The 19,927-nt window shown below is 37.9% G+C and overlaps 1 protein-coding gene across 2 annotated transcripts in view; it reads right to left on the bottom strand.

Annotated features, from left to right (window-relative positions):
- The window catches only part of Rars2 (arginyl-tRNA synthetase 2, mitochondrial), a 43,454-nt gene that overhangs the window by 1,996 nt on the left and 21,531 nt on the right, over positions 1-19,927 (bottom strand). For both annotated transcript variants that reach the window (XM_051187505.1, XM_051187506.1), the window contains 11 exons: positions 17,862-17,938; positions 13,267-13,425; positions 12,544-12,650; positions 10,666-10,761; positions 8,525-8,585; positions 6,751-6,827; positions 3,506-3,630; positions 2,376-2,443; positions 2,185-2,294; positions 1,690-1,785; positions 644-718 (listed from right to left, as the gene is read on the bottom strand). In XM_051187505.1, the coding sequence (XP_051043462.1) occupies positions 644-718; positions 1,690-1,785; positions 2,185-2,294; positions 2,376-2,443; positions 3,506-3,630; positions 6,751-6,827; positions 8,525-8,585; positions 10,666-10,761; positions 12,544-12,650; positions 13,267-13,425; positions 17,862-17,938 (1,051 nt within the window). The remainder of the gene's footprint in view (positions 1-643; positions 719-1,689; positions 1,786-2,184; positions 2,295-2,375; positions 2,444-3,505; positions 3,631-6,750; positions 6,828-8,524; positions 8,586-10,665; positions 10,762-12,543; positions 12,651-13,266; positions 13,426-17,861; positions 17,939-19,927) is intronic.

Raw genomic sequence — 19,927 nt, 5'->3', positions numbered from 1 at the left:
TTGGACTTCCCATGTAAGTTACCTAATGTAAGTTACCTAACTTACCTAATGTAAGTTAGGTATTCTTCTATGTCCCTGACCCAGAGAACAATGTATGTGTGTTTGAAAACAGCAGATATGACAAAAGCTGCCTTCTAAAATAAATATCCACCATGAAATCTGAAACAGTATATGAGTATTGGATATGTGCTGTTTGCTTCTCTGATTGTTTCTGGGTCAGCTCAAGTCAATAAAGTTTCCTCCAGTGTAAAACTCTGACAAAGGTTTCTTAGTGTCCCTTACTCCTTCCCCATGTGACGCTACCTCTTCTGTTCAATAGACAGCAAAGCCCTTTGTTAGGGACAGACAAGACAGCATCCAGTCAGGCACTGGGGCTGCCTCACACAACAGGTACATTTACAGAAGCCAGTGACTCAGAAGCTCCAGACAGACGGCAAGGGATGAAAAGCTCTGCCTCCCTTTTGGTTGAAGTACTCCAAGGGGAAGTGCATTGATTGCTTTCTTCAATGTAGCATCTACCATATTGAGACTCTGAGTTTATCATTACTTTAAATTAGCATGCATACCTGTGAGTGCACATATACACATACATTGAATAAAAATAAATCGTAAGAAGATTTTGAAAAGAAAAAATTTAAATTACCTTAGTGTCAAAAGGTAACTAACGATATGCTTGGGTTGCAGGTCCTGAGAGGATTTATAGAGTACCTCGTCAAACCTAAAAGTGACAGGAACAGGCTAATCATTGGTTATCTGAAGCTGTTAAGATGTTAAATACCTTGGGTGTTAAGAAAGCATACGAAGCTGGGCAGTGGTGGTGCATGTCTTTAATCCCAGCACTCAGGAGGCAGAGGCAGGTGAATCTCTTGTGTTCAAGGCCAGCCTGGTCTACAGAGCTAGTTCCAAGGACAGCCAAGGCTAACACTGAAAAACCCTGTCACAGGGATGGGGAGGGTGGGTTATGAAAAAAGATCTGGGTACATTTGATCACTAATATGCATTTTTTCTTTCATATAAATTCCTTGATAGCAGAGACATTCTAAATCATCTTTATATCTCTTAGATCTAGTCCTGAGCAAAAACAGACAAAGGAAAAACCTTGCCTATTAAGGCAGTAAGCTCTGATCTCAAGGCTAAGGAATAAGGGGAGTTTGTTTTCTTTTACATATTAGTCTTCTTAGCTGAAGAAAACTGCCTTCTTAGACACATACCTACTTCTGTGTTCTCTGATCTCTTAGAGACCAAGTATGTTCTGCCTATATGGTGGTATTAAGCAGACAAATGCATAGGAGATTGAGAACTGAAGCCACAAGGCAAACTAAAGGATTCACAGTCTGAAAAGCTGCTCAGAGGTAGGGCTTTCCTCACCCAGTCATACCACAGCCTCAGAGGATGCTCTTATTTGGAGACCATGCCCTTACTAGGTTTCACTTTTGTAGACCTTGGGCTTAGACCATACACTACTCCTTCATGTCACTGTATTTTATGGTAATATTTTTAAGGCTAGGATTGACCTTCAACACTGCCTTAATCTCTGATCCCAGTCTGTTCTCAAAAGGCAGATTCCTTTTGGGCCCAACTATGCCTGTCTAGAGACAGGAGGCAGCCTCTGAATAAATGACTCTAGGAGTCAGTAAATAATATTTAGTTAAGAGCATCAGACTTGGCAATAACAGAAAAACCTCATACCTGAGAAGATGCTGGAGAATTGAAACAGACTGTGGTTCTTGTAAACAAGCAACATTGACGTCATTGAGGTAACCACATCCAAAAGTCTCTTCCAAACTGGCACCAAAAGTTTAAACAAACGTAAAAGGATCAGTTTTTGAGGGTCCATATCTACATGCGATGAATATTAGCTTTGGGTATACATTCTTGATCTCTTTAATATAGCCCTGGACTTGGATACTAACATTGATATAATCTCATTTTCCCCAAATTATTTTATGTCTCTTAAAATGTAGCTGACAGGATATTCTCTGGCAGAATTATTGTGAGGATGAAATAAGGCAATATAGAAAAAGTGTTTCTTAAAACAGATGATTGATACATGATAGTGGTCTGCTGTACTTTACCCATTTTTGAATGAGAAGTTGTGGAAAAGTCCAGAAAACAAGGCCAGCCACACCAGGCAGGTTCCAGCCTAGGGAAGGACAGCCAAGCTTCCCTGAAGGCTCTTCTTACCTATAGAGGCGGGCATGTGTATACTGTAGGAAGACTCCAGTATCCCCACGGCTCTGCAGAACACGGTCCCAACTGAACTGATAGTCAGATAAGAGCAAACCTCTGAAGTCCTGAAATGAGAGTACACCATTAACCCTGGGTTTTGCTACACACCAGACAAAAAGATCTCAGAGGAAGGAGTTGTAACACACCTGGATGATGAGAGCTGCAAGCCCCACCCTCTCTGCAGTCTCCTGTGGGTTCTCCAGATGTTTTGTTGCTGAAACAGATAAAGGCAGCTACTTTCAACCTGTACCTTACCATTGAGAATAATGGAACAGCATATGAAAAAAAAAAAAAAAAAAAATCTGAAACGTGATAAAAAAAATAAGATGATAATGGGTACTCCACATTCCTATAATAGTCTGTGCTCCTGCCCATAGCAAAGTGAAGAAACATGAACTTACTTCATTCATTCATATATATTTTCCTATTTCTTGTAGGGTACAGATAAAGCCCATCTTTATGTTCCTAAGGGTGAATAATAGTTATATGACCTTTGATTACTTGAATCCAATTTACAATGCAAGGACTTGGGCTGGAAGGTAGCTTAGTTGGTAAAGTGCTAGCCTAATGTGGTGTTCTGAATGAGAAACCCCATAGACTCATATTTGAATGTTTGGTCCCCAGTTGGTGGAAATGCTTGGAAAGGGTTAGGTGTGGCCTTGTTGGAGGAGGTGTGTCACTGAGGGGTTGGCTTGGAAGTCACTCCCAGTTATTTCTCTGTCTCTTGCTTGTGGATCAAGATGTAAATTCTCAGTTACTACTCCAGTGTCTGTCTGCCTGCTGCCATATTCCTCACTCTAACCTTCTGGATCCATTGGTCCCACATTAAATGCTTTATATGTTGCTTTGCTTACAGTGTCTCATCACAGCAACAGAAAAGCATGACTTGAAAGCCCAAAGACCTGAGTAGGAAAACCAGAACTTGTTAAAAAATAACTAAATAAAAGAAACCTGAGAGTAGTGGTTTGTGCATGTAATCTCAGTGTTGGGGGGTTCAATGACAAGCCAGCCTAGCCAGTAACAGATTCTGTATGTTTGTTTGTTATAAAAAGTAAGCTATGTCTGAGAACTCCTCTTGCCTCAACACGAATGTATGCATATGTGCATTTGTACATACACAGACATATATAAAAATGCAAGCTTCACAGGATGTCTGACAACATTCAAGATGTTATATTAATGGACAACTGAACTACATGTTAAATTAATGAAAGCTACTTTTGATCAGATTCAGTGGAAGTCCCAAGAAAGCATAAAAGTAGCAAAGAGAGTTTACTCTTGATGGAAGCCATATTCTGCAGCATCCTTGATTGAACCTCATTTAAGACATCTTCCAGAAAAGTGACATCCCCTCTTCGAGTCTTCATTCCCTTTACTATCCCAAAAGCTACATGATGGCACCTGAAATGGACAGGCATTTATTAACCAAAAGCTAAAAAGGTGCTAATGATGTAAGTATATCTTAGCACCCACTCAGAAAGCAAACTTTTAACCTCATGGTAGAATTGTTAAAAATTACTAAAGAAATAGGATGTAGCCAGGAATGGCATGCATGGTAGCGATTCAAGTCTTGGAAGATGGAAGCAGAAAGATTAGGAGTTCAAGGGCATTCTCAGGTACATACACAGTTCAAGGCCAGTTTCTGCAAGGAACCCCATTTCAAACAATAGTTCTCATTTTTTTTTTATAGTTGAAAAAATCTGTTGTACACAGGTACATTTTCATTATTTGGTAGACAACCGGACTGATTTCATTTCCTTGTATTGTAAGGGAGGATCAGTGGACATGGAAATGTAGGTTTCTATAGTAAGATACGGAGCCCTTTGGGTAAATGCCCAGAAATGGTTTAGCTGAGTCAGGTGGGAGCTCCATACTGATTTCCACAGTGGCTGTACCAGTTTATACTTCTACCGATACAGTAGTAGACACTGTCCCTTTCCCCACACCCTTATAAGGATTTGTGGTCATTTGTTTTCTTGATAAAGCACTCTGATTGCAGTGAGATGGAATCTCAAGTAGTTTTCATTTCCATTTCCCTGGTGGCTTATACTATTGAATACTTTAAAAAATATTTACTGGCATACACATACTTTTTTGTTTTTTATTTATTATTATTATTAGGTGGTTTTTTGTTTTGTTTTTTTGAGACAGGGTTTTTCTGTGAAATAGTTCTGGCTGCCCTAGAACTTGCTCTGTAGACCAGGCTGGCCTTGAACTCAGAGATCCTCCTGCCTCTGCCTTCTGACTACTGTGACACCATTTATAATCTTTTAAGAGACCTCTTTGTTCAGTTTCATTGTTAAATTTTTTGGTTTGGCTATTTGTTTCTTTAATTCGTGTTCTTTAAAGTCTTATGCATTGTATATATATTAATCCTATATAATGTATAGTGTACACTTTCTTTACTTGGCTGTTTCCTTTCTTGTTTACATGCTTAACTTTACAAGGTTGATCTGTTACATGTTTGCCTTATTTTCTGAGTGACTGAAGTGCTATTACAAAGTCCTTATATTTGCCTATAATTATTTTCCCTACTTTTTCTTCTAGCAGTTTTAGATCTTATGTAAGTTCTACAATCCCATTTGGAGTTCATTTTTGTGCAACATGAGAGAGCCAATTATCTACTTTCATTATTCTACATGCATATACCCAGTATATTATATTAAGTAACCCAGGTTCAGATAAACAAAACCCTGCTATGTTCTGTCCTAACTTCTGTTTTTTACATGAGGGCATTTATGTACGAATCAGTTGTGTGGAGAGGCCAGGAAAGTAGAAAGGCACTCATGAGAGGCCTGGGAAGGGGTGGGGCAGTGATAGCAAGGCACATCTGAGTTGCACCCCTAATAGCAGGGGTGGAAAAATTTAAGTGGGGATGGAGATCAAACAAGTGGGGGAGAGTATAGGGGAGAGGGTCAACCAAAACCAAGAATGTATGAGGAAGCTATAAGTGAACCAGTTACTTTGTAAGCTAATTAAAAAACAGAATAACTTTTAAAAGTTTGAATGGTAATACTCTATGTGGAAGAATAAACTACTTCCAGAAGCCGTAAGTTTATTTAAAAAACAACAACAAACTCATTGACAGGGTAGATACCACTTATGACTGGTTACTAAGGAAAGCTCCTTGAGTCCCTAAAGCAATGCAAGCTATCTGGTTGTCCATGAATAGTATAAGACATAAGTACAGGACACTGAGAAATCAAGCTGAGACCGGGCTGCAAGTGTCCTCCCTGCTGGTTAGCTTTCACAGTGCCAGAAGATGCTAAAGGCTGGGAGAAGAGGTACAATCAATAATCTTACTCAGCTGTGAACCTTTCATGCTATATTCTTGGCCTGCCAGAGAAGATGTGCCCACTGGTGTAACACTGGCAAGGGGTAACTAACTGCTTTCTGGTTGGATTTGAGTCCCACTTCACAGAAGGGAATTCATACTTGGTAATGTATACATAGCTAAGGCTCATAGCTTGAATGCTGTTAAGCCTTAATGAAGGAGGTACAAGTGTTGTTCTGATAAATGGACATATTAAACTCATGAAATTACCTTCTAAATGTCAGCTTGGGTCAGAGAAATTTCTTTATCCAGTGGGCAATAGTTATTGCAAAGTCTAACTACAGAGTGACTATTGAATGCTGAGCCCTAAATGTGACATCTAAATCACCCCACCCACTCCAAGGTTCAGGAAACACAGTGGAAGAGGGGTTTGGAAAGAATATAGGAGTCGGGGGAAGCAGGAGAGTGTTGTGGAATGATGTCTTTTACATATGGCAGGGACAATACATTAATGAACTGTGAACCTGCCCAAGATTGGTACCACAGAACATTCTCTCACAGGGTTGGTTGGGGTTCATGAAGTTCTACCCCTCCCTGAGGACATACAGGCAGTTAATAGTTGCTAGTGAAGGAAGACATTTTTGTCTGTACTGTTGCTCCAAGAAAGTTGTCCCTGCTTCTATCAATAACATTTTACCCATATTCTTTAAGCAACCCTAATAAATCACTGGCCCATAAGAAAATCAATCAATCAATAAAGCAATCAATCAATCAAAAGGGGGACTCATTAGCAAGGGGATCAATGGAAGTGGAAGAAGAGGGGAACAGTGTGAATATGATAAAAATACAACATATACATGTATTAAGATATCATGTATAACTAAAATATGGTGAGTAAAAAAACAAAAAATAAAATGTGTTTTTTTTGCAGTACACTGAAGTTTCACCTTACTGAGATAACCATTAGTTGTGATGAAATTACTGGTTGTCTTTATGAGGAATGGGAAATGGATATTAATAATTGAAAACCAAAACACTGATAGTAGACATCTAATAAATAAATTTGTCAGGACATACATTAATACAAAATCAATCTGTGTTTTCATATTAATATCCTGAAAAGAGAATTGAACATAAATTTAATGAAAAGAGAATTGAACATAAGTTAATGTACTTATGTTCTGAGGCTTAGCTGACATAAGCTGTTAGTGAATTTATCAGAAAACAAAGGACAACATGAATCCCACCTTTCTGCCCATTCATATCCCATGATCTTCAGTATTTGGAACACTTGCTGAAAATGCCGTTTTTGCCCTTTGTCTGCCTTGGGGAAATTTTTTGGAATTTAAATAAAACAAAACAAAGACAAGTTAATAAATAAAATTTCACATTAGAGTTTTGTTAGACTAAAATCATTGTCAGTGTTTTAAATAAACATACTAGGGGCTGGAGAATGGCTCAGTGATTAAGGGTATTTACAAGCTGCTCTACCAGAGGACCCAAGTTTGGTTCCCAGCATTCACATTCGGCGGTTAACCACAGCTCCAGGGCAATCTGATGCCTCCTTCTGGTTTGTGGGTACCTGCACACACATGCACCATACATATACACATTCATTCATTTCTCTCTCTCACACACACATAAATAAAAATTAAAATAAATCTTAAACACAGGAGACTGGAATACCAGTCAGCAATAAAAGGATCAAACTAGTAACACAATGGCTGGGATGGATCTCAAGGGCAATACTAAACTGGGAGGCAAAAAAATCTCAGAAAGTTACATAGGATGCCATTTACACACCACTCTAAAGTGACAGCATCTGTAACGAAGATCGAAGCTGGGGCTGGAGGGAACTGTGATTAACTGTTGGATCATCAGGAGTCTGCTCTGAATGTGGTGGTGGTTACACAGATCTCTACATGGGATACAGTTCCACAAAACCAGCCTATACCGGATGCATAGACGAGCTGATGAGATTAGAATGTGCCTACAAATACCAATCTGATTTTGACAAAGTTCCTCATGTGTCTGTAGAAGTGAGTGAGTGATGCTAGTCTGAAACTGCTTTTCTTAAGGTATTAAAAGATTTTAAACGTTTTCTTACTTTCTTTTCTTTTTGAGACAGGGTTTCTCTGTGTAGTCCTGGCTGTCTCTGAACTAGAGCTATAGACCAGGCTGGACTCAAACTCACAGAGATCTGCCTGCCTCTGCCTCAGAGTGCTGGGGTTAAAGGCATGTGCCACTACTTCCTGAAAGGTCTTTTAAAAACAATTCTAATACTTTATTTTTTATACAAATAAAGCCTACACAATAACACTATAATAGAATGAGCTGATAGTTTTTAAATTTTATTTAAACATGCAAAAAGATTTATTGTATGTGTATGAGTGTTGTGCATGTATGTATGTCTGTGTGTCACAGATGAGTGCCTGCTGGATTTCTATTCCCTTGATACAATTTTAAACAAAAGGGAAAAATTCCAGATTACAAACTCCTACCCCCAAAACAAATTAAGAAATATTTGTTTTGGAATTCATCACTAGGACAGATGCAACTGCCATGTAGTAATTTCATATAACCACCCTCTTGATTTTGATAATTTTTTTTCACTATGAAGCAATGTAAACTTTTGATTTTTGAGTTTTTTTTTAAAATAAATTTAAAAGAAGTCACTATCTTATTCAACATAGTATCTAATTATTTCCCATAGTTACAAAATTGTTTTTGCCATACCTTCACCATGGTTTCCCTTTCTGTTTGCTGATGTGGACGTGTGCTTGCAAAGGCATTCATGCCATGATTGACATGCCAAGGTCAGAGAAAAATTATTTAGAGTTGATTCTCTCCTTTCATCATTACCTGGGTCTTAGGAATCAAACTGACATCATCACTCTTACAAGGCAAGCACCTTACACACTGAGCCATCTTCCTGGTCCTGGTTTCCTATTTCTATTTCTGTCTCTTTCTAGTTTCCATGAGGCAGGGTTCATAACCTTTTTTTTAATTGTGATTACTTACCACATAAATCATTGTATCAAAATTGTATTTGTCCATACGATCTACGGCAGCTGCAAGATCCCTAAAAAAAAAAAAAAAAAAAGGGGTGTTTGTGTGTGTGTGTGTGGCTATAATTACTTTTACTTACTTGGTAATAGGGAAACAATTTTATTTAAAAACTGTATTATTCTATAGCCTGAAGGATGATATGAATCATCCTTATTAGAGTCCCAATATTCTTGATAAGAAGTAATAACAAAACTAGGTTTGGGAAAAAAATAAAACAAAACAACAATGCCCTGGAAAGTGTAATTAAAAACACTAAAAATAAAAGCTATAGAGCAAATAATCATTAAAAGGTATTTTACAGTGTTCTATAATTAACTAACCCTTTACTGGAAAGAACCATCTAGTTGTTACTTTTCTATGATAAATTTTCTCAAAGAACACAATTATAATATAGATGATAAAAGAGTCTAAGAAGTACTTTCTGCTGCCCTTGGATGTATTAGCAAAAACTTCCAGAATCTTGGATCACTAAAATGCACTAACTTCTCCTGCATTTAAAAAGCTCTTAAGTCCTTGGATCACTTGGTGGTTAGACACAAACATACTATTCTTCCAGAGGAACCAGTGCAATTCCCAACACAGGAAAGTAGATGACAACCTCCTACAATTACAGCTCCAGAGAAGCCACAAACTCTTCTAGACCCCAGGGCACCTGGACTCACATGTACACATTCCCACAAACAGATAACACACATTAAAAAGTAACATCAAAGGTTATTAAAATATTGAAATTGAAAATATTGAGAAAACTTAAAACATTTTTTAAAAACATCCTTTGAAGTGTTATAAATGATCAAAATATCATTTGTGTCCATCTTATGATCTAGGCACTGCATGGAATATGTATTCACACTTGAGTAAAAACTTTACTTATTCATTCATTTACTTATTTATTTTTAAGCCAGGACATCACTAAGTAGCACTGGCTGAATTATAACTCTGTGTCTGCCAGGCGGCTCTTGAACTCAGGGGAACTGCCTGCCTCTGCCTCCAGAGTGCTGAAATTAAAGGTGCTCATCACCACACCTTCCTGACAAGTGGCTTATGTTCTAATTAGAAAAGTCTGCACACTGGTGCAGGGCTTGGTTTCTTTAATTTGCCTAGCAATAATTAGTTGCTGCAATGAAATATTCTAATATATATGTACACATATACACACTTCTCTTAAAACATTTCTTTTTTTTTCCCTCATACCCCAATTCCAAGAAATTGATGAAGAAAAATACTAAAATAGAAAGAGATGAGTTCTCTAAGCAACTTTAAGAAAATTAATTGGTCGTCTCAAGTTATAATGATGGTATTCAATAGCAAAAATACCATTATGTTATAATTTAGTTTATGTAAAGCTGTTGGCATAGCTCAGTGAGTAGAACAGAGCTTGCTTAACATATGTATACTCTTGGATTTAATTCCTCGTGCCACAATGGCAATAAACCAATGTATATACTGGTTTATAACCTACTTAAAACTCAGAACTCAGGGCTGGGGACACTGGGACCTTGTGCCAGAAGTGTTTGGTTATGGCTGTTTCATTGTTCTGCCTTCTCTTCCCATTGGCTTCATTCTACAAATCATGTGTGCTTAGTAAGTGAGACTCTCATATATGAACAATGAGTGCTCATTTCCACAGGGTGAGAGGCATGGAGAAGCCCACTTCCTAATTTCTCACAATATAAAGAAGTTGGCATTTACATGTATGTAAAATGGTCTTTAATGTGTAAGGTCACCATTGAACCTTAACTTGGTCATTTTTTTAGAGTGTATTTCCTGACAATATGTACTTATAAAAACACTTAATATATGATTATGAAGGCCCATGGACAGAATGATATGTTCTGTTGTGAACAGCTTATGATAGTCAATAAATTTTAATATAGAGTCCCAATATTATGATATTAAATCTTTCTGGAAATTGCAACCGGCAATCAACAGAAACCCAGCAAATATTCTTAAAATATGCAAATCAATTTATAGTTTGCAACTAGGATTTTTTAAAAATGGTTTGGAGGATAAGATGACTATCCTGCATTAATCTTGGGACAAAGAGTATGAAGTCTCACATTGCAAAGTTCACCTTCACAGACAGTACAAACCTGGTTGCATAGAGAGAAGTGCCATCACTTCGCTTCACAGTGCAGATAGAAGAGAGGTCACCAGTCTCAGAGAGATCTACTACAACATTTCCTGTTCTAGAAAATGCAAAAGAGAAACTCAAAATCAATGTAATGATTCTACTTTGAAGGTAGAATAATCTGTAGCAGTCTTGGCAAACCAGAAGCTATTTTTATTGCTCATGGAACAGTAAGGAGGACCAGTTCAAACTATCTATAAGCAACAATTGTCAAAACCAATAAATTAGCTGATGTGGTGAAAACTACAATGGTAGCTCCTCATTTGAATTAGAATGCATTTTATTTAAACAAATAAACAAAACAAAAAACAAAACAAAAAGGAATGGCAAGTATTGACAAGGATGTGAAGAAATGGGATCCTTATGTACCACTGGTAGGAATGTAAGTTAGTATAGCCATTACAGACAGTAGTAAAGAGGCCCTTGAAAAACATTAAAGAATCACTCTTTAACACAACAATTCTATTTCTGGATATGTATCCAAAGGAATTAAAATTATTGTGTTGAAAAGATATCACACTGCCTTGTCTGTTGTAGCATTATCTACAATAGTCAAGACATGAAATCAACCTCAGTGTCCATCTGCTCGTAGATTATAAAGATATAATATACACATAAAGTGAAATACTACGCCTTAGGCATTAAAAATGAAATGGCATTTGTGACAACACAAATGAACCTGGAGGACATTTTGCTCAGAGAAATAAATAAGGCACAAAAGAAAACAAAAATTTCATGACATCACAAGTGGAATTCAGAAGGAGAATAGTTAGGTACCAGAGGTAGGAAGGGAAGATGCTAGTTAAAGGGTACAAAGTTGCAGTTGGAAAGAAAGACTATGTTCTAGAAATCAACCTTACCAGATGGCAACAATTAATTACAATTTAATGTTCATATCATATCTGACTATATGAGGAGATATGCACATAGTTCATTCTTGCCACAGTAAAGTATACTAATGTGCTTGATTTGGACATTCCACAATGAGTATATGCATCCAAACATCAAAATACAGTAACACGAAAATGCAAAATTTGCTTTGTCAAGTTTCTCAAAATGGAAAGAATTTTCAAGGCAACAATGTCAATAGGGATGTATTACCATCATCTCTGACTTTACACTTATTTTCATATGTTGACTTAATTATTTTTTTGAAACTGGTGCTGACGTGTCCCCCGTGCCCCCCCCCCGCAAAAGTCAAGGTTAAGCTACAAAAGTATGTTATATTTCCTTTTTTCAAATTATTAATTTATGTAACAGGAGTCAGGGCACATTATTTTATACTTCAGTTCCCTCCTATGAACAGGTGCCATCCTTTCTCCTACAAATATAAGACTTTGGCTATGATAACGATATATAACATCTCATTACCTGATGTATAGTTCAGACCAGTCTTGAATTCACTACTGCATGCAGAAATTACAGGTAAGTTTTCCCACAGTTTGGGAAAGTACTTTTTTTGGATACATGGTCTCACTATGTGGTCCTGACTATCATGGATTTCACAGAGTCCTCCCTCTAGCCTCTGCTTCCCAAGTGCTGAGATTAAAGATTTGTACCACCATACCTGGCAAGAGAAAGTACAAATGGCAAAAAGATTATAGACCTTATCCTTGTCTTCACTCAGGGACTGCATTAACGCCAGTGTCAAAGAACACACATAACAGCCTGGGGCTGGGTGTGGTGTTGAATGCCTTTAATCCCAGCATTTGAAAGGCAGAGGCTGGAGGATCTCTGTGCATTTCAGGCCAGTTTTGTGTATAGTTCTAGGCTAGCCACAACTACACAGTGAGTCACAATCTTCAAAAAAATAAGGAAAAAAATAGTAACTCAATCATACGTTGTTTTCTTTAGAAGTCCTTTGCTGTTCAGCAACTTTAAGATATCTCGAGATTTTTCACGGTAAAATGATTCTCCTGAATATTCATCAAAGTGTATTCCAAGGCGCTAAAAGGATTCATAAATATGGGGGAAATGTTAATTTTTTATATGAAGACAAAACTAAAGATGTCTTACCACCCACCACAAGACAGGAAAATAAAGTTTCCACTTTCTAATGACACACAGCACCACTGGCCACGCCCTCAGAATGCACCTGCAGTTTGCCATGCAACCACAGGTATGCATGGCTTCAGAGTCTAGAGGGCACTGGATGTTTACTGTGACAGTTCCTCATCACACTCCAGGTATTCATGCAGTCAAGGGCCACTGCAGGTACTTGTGAGACCAGAAGTCTGCTACCCTTTTACAGCCAATCATGCTCCAATCTAGCCCTCTTAGCTCCCCTTTCCTACGCTCTCCGCCTTGCTCACTACCTCCCACAGAACCTTCTTTACCACCATCTAGTACTAGCTCACAGAGCATGTTTCTTGAAAGAATAAGGTCTAGAGTAGTGTTACCCTGGCACTGCTTTGAGTTATTTTGTATTTTAGATCTTTCCCCCAAGAATCCCATTTGATGGAATTTTCAACTAAACTAATGGTCTATTCTTAAATAAGAGCTTAAGCAGCAGGCTTGATAAGCAGCAGTCCCAGCAAAGAGGAACACAGAGCTTCTAGGATACCTTGTAAATCTGAGTGTACTCTTCAATGCTCAAGTCCCGAAATCTTTGCCACAGTGAAAGTGCCTGCATGTCGCCCAGTTCTAGTCGATGGAAGAATTCGTGTGCCAACTTTGCTATATTTTTATCATCTGTAGCTTCCTTATTGACTTGTACATAAACCTAAAAGTACAGTAAATACATCATTATATACTGTTCCTCCATACACAATCCCGAGGATCCCATGGAAAATTAACCACATAGCAAAGTCACTTCCTTTTCTCCTTTCACTAAGCTGATAGTTTGGCATCTTTGTTTAAAGGGCAATTTAACTTTCTTGAAACTTCATTGAGGAAGATCAATTGAAGTAACCCAGCAAATAAAAGACAAATAGAGGATTTAACAGATATTTAAAAAGTATGTTTTACTGCTTTTTCTTTGACAGTTTCACATGTCATAATACAGTCCAATTATGCTTTCCCTCCTTTCTCTCTCTCATCCCTCTCCCAATCATAACGATCTGTCCCTTTCCCAGATTCATGACTTCTGGTTTGGTTTAAACAGGGCCATATGTGTGACCACTGGACTGGAATTCTCAAACTCTGGTTGTCAACAGCAGGCGCACAACAGAGGGTGTAATGACTCCCTGATCCCTGAATCTATCAGTAGCAAATAGCTGAGCAGGGAGAGGTGGGAACATCCGAGCCTTTCCTTCATCTACACCTGACTACTCTCCAGCCCATCCTTTTCAGATGTAGTTCAGGAGCCATTTTTAATAAAAAAATGTAAAGCTATTCTCTTAATCTATGAAAGACTAGCAATGTAGGTGATGATTGCAAAAGGAGTAAGTCTAGAAAGCTTAATCACACTCCACCTTGTTGCTTAAGTTCTGCAATAAACGGGAAAGATATAGATAGGGCTAGTGGTTTACTAAGGGCTCACTTCTAATGCAGTTTTAAATATCCACAATATACTATTAATATATGACAATAGAATATTAAGAGTATAGTTCAATTAGAATTGAAGTTGTACATATAAACTAGACAGATTTTACCTAGAAATTGTAACTCACTTCCAGATTGAAATATACATGATTACATAAGATTACTAAAGTAATATAAAGACTATATAAATTATTAAAAAACCTACAAGAACAATGAGGTTTCATAACTTTTACAGTATTAAAACATGACAACAACATTTGCATAGAAAAAAATTTATTTTTGCAGAAAACAAAAGGGGGGAGTTACAAGGAACCTTTAGTCCCAGAACTCAGACAGATATAAATGAAGAAATTTTGCTAAATAAAGGTTTAAATCATCGACTTTTCTTCAGATCACAGGAATAGACAAATATATCCATGAATGGTCTGAAATTCTTACTTTGAGTCACACACATCTTGTGTACACACATAATGTACAAACATACACTGAATGATATTAAACTTCAGACTACTGTATGCATTTCAAGTCTAGCTTAAGACACACAGCTAGCAATTATAGGTAAAATCACTGCAAAGGATGGTCCACAGTGCAGTACTAAAGATGCAGATGAGTTGAGGAGGTAGGGAGACACACAGCCATGTATATTAATTCTTTTTCCTGTTGCTGTAACAGATTACCCAGACAGAGCAGCCTCAGAAGAAAGTGTTTACCTGGGTTCAAAGTTCATGGCAGCAGGAGCTGGTCACGATGAACCACAGCCATGAAGCAGAGAGACAACTGCTTGTGCTTAGCAAGCTCTCTCCTTTTTCTGCAGTCTAGAACCCAACCCTAGGGAAGAGTGCCACACACTTATTGGGTGGGCATTCCACGTCAAGACCACCTCTCACAGTTGTGGTGAGAGGCTAACCAAACCCGGCTACTCCCTCACACGTGTGCCAGGCGGGTCCTCTCCTAGGTGATTTCAGACCCTATCCAGCTGACAACCAACACCAATCATCACAACATGTATGGGGGGGGCAGCAAAACAGGTACCATGTGTGTATAATCCCAGTGCTGGGGTGTGGGAGTCAGGCAGATCTCTGGGGTTTGCTGGTTAGCCATCCTAACTTAACAGGTGAGTTCCAGGACAGTGAGGGACTGGTTCTCAAAAACAAACAAACAAACAAAGGTAGATAGCAACTGAGGAGGGAAGACACCTGAAGTCCACCTCTGACCTTTACACACATGCAGTAACATGGACACAACAACAACAACAAAAAACCATACAAACAAAAATGAGCTCGACTCGAAATAAGGCTACCAAGGTGACCATGGCTTACTGATGTGAAAATCTGTACTTCTCATCTTTAAAAATATCACCATTTGAAAATATAAGGATTAATAATACTAATTAATGTTAACTTTTGGCAGAATAGTACTCATGATTTTCATTATTAGCAAACTGGAAAGTCAAAAAAACTCCAAACTTTTCTCAGAATTTCAGTATATGTATTTTAAAGTTTCCATTGTTATTAATGTCTAGCTTTATTTCATTGCGGTCTGATAAGAAAAAAATTATCTCAATTTTTGTAACCATTAAAGTCTTGCTTTATATTGCCAACTATGGCTTATTTTAAAGAAAGCTCTAAGGCCTTCTGAAACAAACAGTGTGAAAAAGCTGAGAAGACCCTACCCCACACCACCTTCCTCACTGTGAGAGCAATGAAACCCTATGTGTTTGCATGTGTGAAGCATGTGACCCACCCCTGAGACACACACATCCCAGTCCTCAGAATCTCAATGTAGAAGAATTACAGGAATTAAAAAAGTCTTTGCACAGGGCGGTTGTGGTACACGCCTTTAATCCCAGCACTCGGGAGGCAGAGGAAGGTGAATCTTTGTGAGTTCGAGGCCAGCCTGGTCTATAAGAGCTAGTTCCAGGACAGCCTCCAAAGGCACAGAGAAACCCTGTCTCAACTCCCTCTCCCCCCCAAAAAAGAAAAGAAAATAGCATGGTTTGCACCATCCAGTGAGGTCAGATACAACATACTACAGTATTATATCTGAAAGCTGTGGGTGGGTCAAAAGGCATGCATTTTCTGAAGAAGGCCTGGGTAGAGGGAAGGAGAACTGCCTAGAGTAAAGAGGGCTGCCATGATTAGCAGCAGCTGAAGAGCCTACAGGGTGGTGGCAAGCCTCAGAGGGCACCACTCCTGGTGAGCCTACACAGGATGCTGGTATTTCTCTAGTTCTAGGCCTGGAGGACCATGTGAGAACACCCAGCTGAAGGCTGTAACATGAAGAGAGCTGCATGTGTCTAAGTGTTTGTGGGTTACTGTGTATATCAGAGACCAGTGTGGACTGAAGACAATAGGCCTGAATCTGGGAAAAATTGGCTAAAACTGTGGTAAAAAAATTGCCATTTTTCTAAGTATAAAAACATAATACAGGAAATAATTATAGAGAGGGAATATTTTATTTATTAATAATGATAAAGTGGACTTAATTGTTAAGCTCTCATCTATCAATTATACTTTTAGTGGAAAAGATAGGCCAAGTTTTTAATGTAAATCAAGATGTATGGTGCAGACCTGGAGGGACAGTTCATCAGTTCAAAGCTCACTGCCCCACTGGAGGCCGTGTTCAGTTCCAAACACCCACATGAGTTGGCTCAAACTCACTGTTACTCTAGCTTATAAGGAATCCGATGCCTCTGAGGGCACTTGCACTCATGTGAACATATCTGCACACATACACACAGAACTAAAAATGATCAAAAAAGAAGATGAAGAAGAAAGGAAGGAAGGAAGGAAAGAAGGAAGGAAGGAAGGAAGGAAGGAAGGGAGTGTGGTACAGGCATAAACTCTATGAAAAATAGAGAATACATCTTTACTCCATAGTTAGCTTCAAGAGAAAAACCAAGTAAAAAAGGAAATGACAAATGCCCTCTCTGACTTCTTTGGCTAGGGATGTAGAACATTATTTTGGTGAGTATTCTTCCTTACAGAGACAGACCATCTGTAGTCTGGTCCCCTGTATAGCACTATCATGTCTGACAGAGAAAACAAACGAGACAATGAAAATGAAATTCAACTCTGGAGATTACATGGGGGAGGAAAAGAAACCTGGGAGATAGAGAATAAAACTATCCAAAGGACCAAATGAAGAAAACAGGGCATTCACACTGGGCAAACCTCAGGAAGAAGAAATGAATGACTTAATGAAAAAATTAAAATTCAGAGAAAATTTATAGTGGTTTTCTTATACAACAAGAAAATAAAAGGGCAAAAAGAGTATGCACTAAAAATTGACAAGTCTTAGTGAATTATAATGCTATGTAATACCAGGAAGTAAGATGAAATATATAAACTAACAGAACATAGAGAAAGTTCTGTCAGTGTTTCTCTTAGCCATTAGCCTGTGTGAGACTATGTAGCACAGGCTGGCCCCCTGAGGACTAGCAATGTGTGCTGCCTGACCAGATCCTATGTGTTGCTTCTAAGACAATTCTATACATTTGGGGACATACCGCCTAAAATCAAATAAAACAGGAATTTAAAAAAAAAAAAAAACACTTGGAACTGAAATCAATCAGGTCTTGGACCCTTGTTAATTCAAAGGATATCCTTTAAAGACCTTTGTAGAGTACTCTGGAAAAAATATTAAGGCATTTTCTAAAGTTGTCTTACAGCTTACCTCAAATAGATGCTGTAAAGGATTGGACTGGAGTTTTTCTTCATAACCAAACAGCTGGAAACCAGTTCCCAGCAGACCTGTCAAGATAATGTGTAAATACAAAATTACACAATAAAATAATAGAATTTCTCAATTATAAACCCTGTGAACTACCACTATATATAAGGCATATCTTATAAAATGACACATACAGTGTGTTTAAGAAACATACTGTATCACATATTCCAAACTGTAATGGAGTTTAAGAGACTGTGAGTTCATCCAACAAAAAGGTCTAGGACCACTTAACTTTGCACCCAGAAACTCCTTGGCAGATAATAAAAAAACAAACATTTATTGAACAGCTACTTTGTGAGGCACTAGACATTAAAATTATACTGAAATATTCAAAACATACTGAAGAGAAGTGACTTTAAACTTTGTTTTTGAATGTCTAAGTATTGGTAAGAATGACATCATGTTGTACTTGTTTTGAAATGACTGAAAAACAAACAAAAAGATAAAATCTAAAACATCTACAGTTACTTCCCCATTCGAGATTTCAGTGTGGTTTATACTGCGGTTTAAGTGTGGAATGTTTCTATAAGCTCCTTTAGTGTGTGATCCCAAGCTGGAGAAATATTCCTCCTATACCCTGCTTCCTGATTGCACAAACAACATGACCAGCTATTTCATGTTCCTGCTGCCACATCTTCCCTAGCAAGAGAGTATGCAATGTTCTAGATCCCAGAGAGCACTAGGAAAGATGATTAAAGTTCTGTTTATTTTAAAAGAAAAAGAAATGTAATTGTGATTCAGGGTATTGGGAACAGAATGTGGAGAGATGTATTCTAAAAGGAAGATGAGAAAAGTAAAAACTATTCTATTTAACATTTAGTCTGATACATACTAAAAAACTAATTGTATGCACAGAAGCCATGTGTCAACTTTCAAAAGGGATAGCTGAAAAAAAATTTAATTCTTCTGCAATGGAATGTTGACAGATTATTAATTACAATATTCCTACACTGTGGAATATTAGCTTAAGATGTATTACATTGATAGGCTTGGTGGCTCACGCCTTTAATCCCAGAACTCGGGAGGCAGAGGCAGATGGATCTCTGTGAGTTAGAGACCAGCCTGGTCTACAGAGCAAGTTCCAGGACAGCTACGGCTGTTACACAGACAAACTCTGTTTTGAAAAACTAAAAAACAAAAACAAACAAAGAAAAAACAAAAGATGTGTTTCATTTATGCTATAGAATATTTGTTTAATGATGTAAAGATGCATTGCATTCTTTTATGTTGCACTTGTTTAACTCTGTAAAACTGTGTTCCTTTGCCTGCCTCAAACATCTGATTGGTCTAATAAAGAGCCAAACAGCCAATAGCAAGGCAGGCAGAACGACAGGTAGGGCTGGGGGTGGTGGGCAGAGAGAAAAAGAGACTGAGGTGCAAGAAAAGGAGAAGTGAAGGACATCAGGGTCCAGATACCCAGACACCCACCCAGCCATGCATGGACTTAAAAGGAAAGAAAGTTATATAGAATAAAGAAAGATAAAAAGCCCAGAAGCAAAACATAGAGAAAATGGAATAATTTAAGTTAGAAAAGCTGGCTAGAAACAAGCCAAGCTAAAGCTGGGCATCCATAAGTAAGAATAAGTCTCCATGTATTTATTTTGGAGCTGGGTGGAGAGTCCCCCAAAAGTAAAACAAAAACAAACCTCACAAACAATCTATATTTTTATATAGAAAAATACTATCATAAAATCCTTCAGCCAAATTTTGATGACTACTTAAATCAATTGCTTGCTGAGGCCTGTGAAATGTCTAAAGCAGTGAAAGGAATAAAAAGTAGATGCTGTCTATGATGTCTTAATTGTTTACCCAGACCTTAACCTTTGACTACCAGCTGCTGTGAAATGAACAGACGATTAACAGGTTTAAGCTCTGTTTCTAAGTTCTGAAAACATTTTTGGTAACTGAAATAATACTACTCATAGAGAAGGACATAATGAATCTCTTATGAAAAAGTTTCTTTAAATGAAGTTTCTTTTGGGAATTATGATTTCACGGTACTGACTGTG

Source organism: Phodopus roborovskii, unplaced genomic scaffold, assembly GCF_943737965.1.
Source record: "Phodopus roborovskii unplaced genomic scaffold, PHOROB, whole genome shotgun sequence".
NCBI lineage: Eukaryota > Metazoa > Chordata > Mammalia > Rodentia > Cricetidae > Phodopus > Phodopus roborovskii.
The sequence above is the reverse complement of the archived record's forward strand: the minus strand, read 5'-3'. Positions and strand labels throughout refer to the sequence as shown.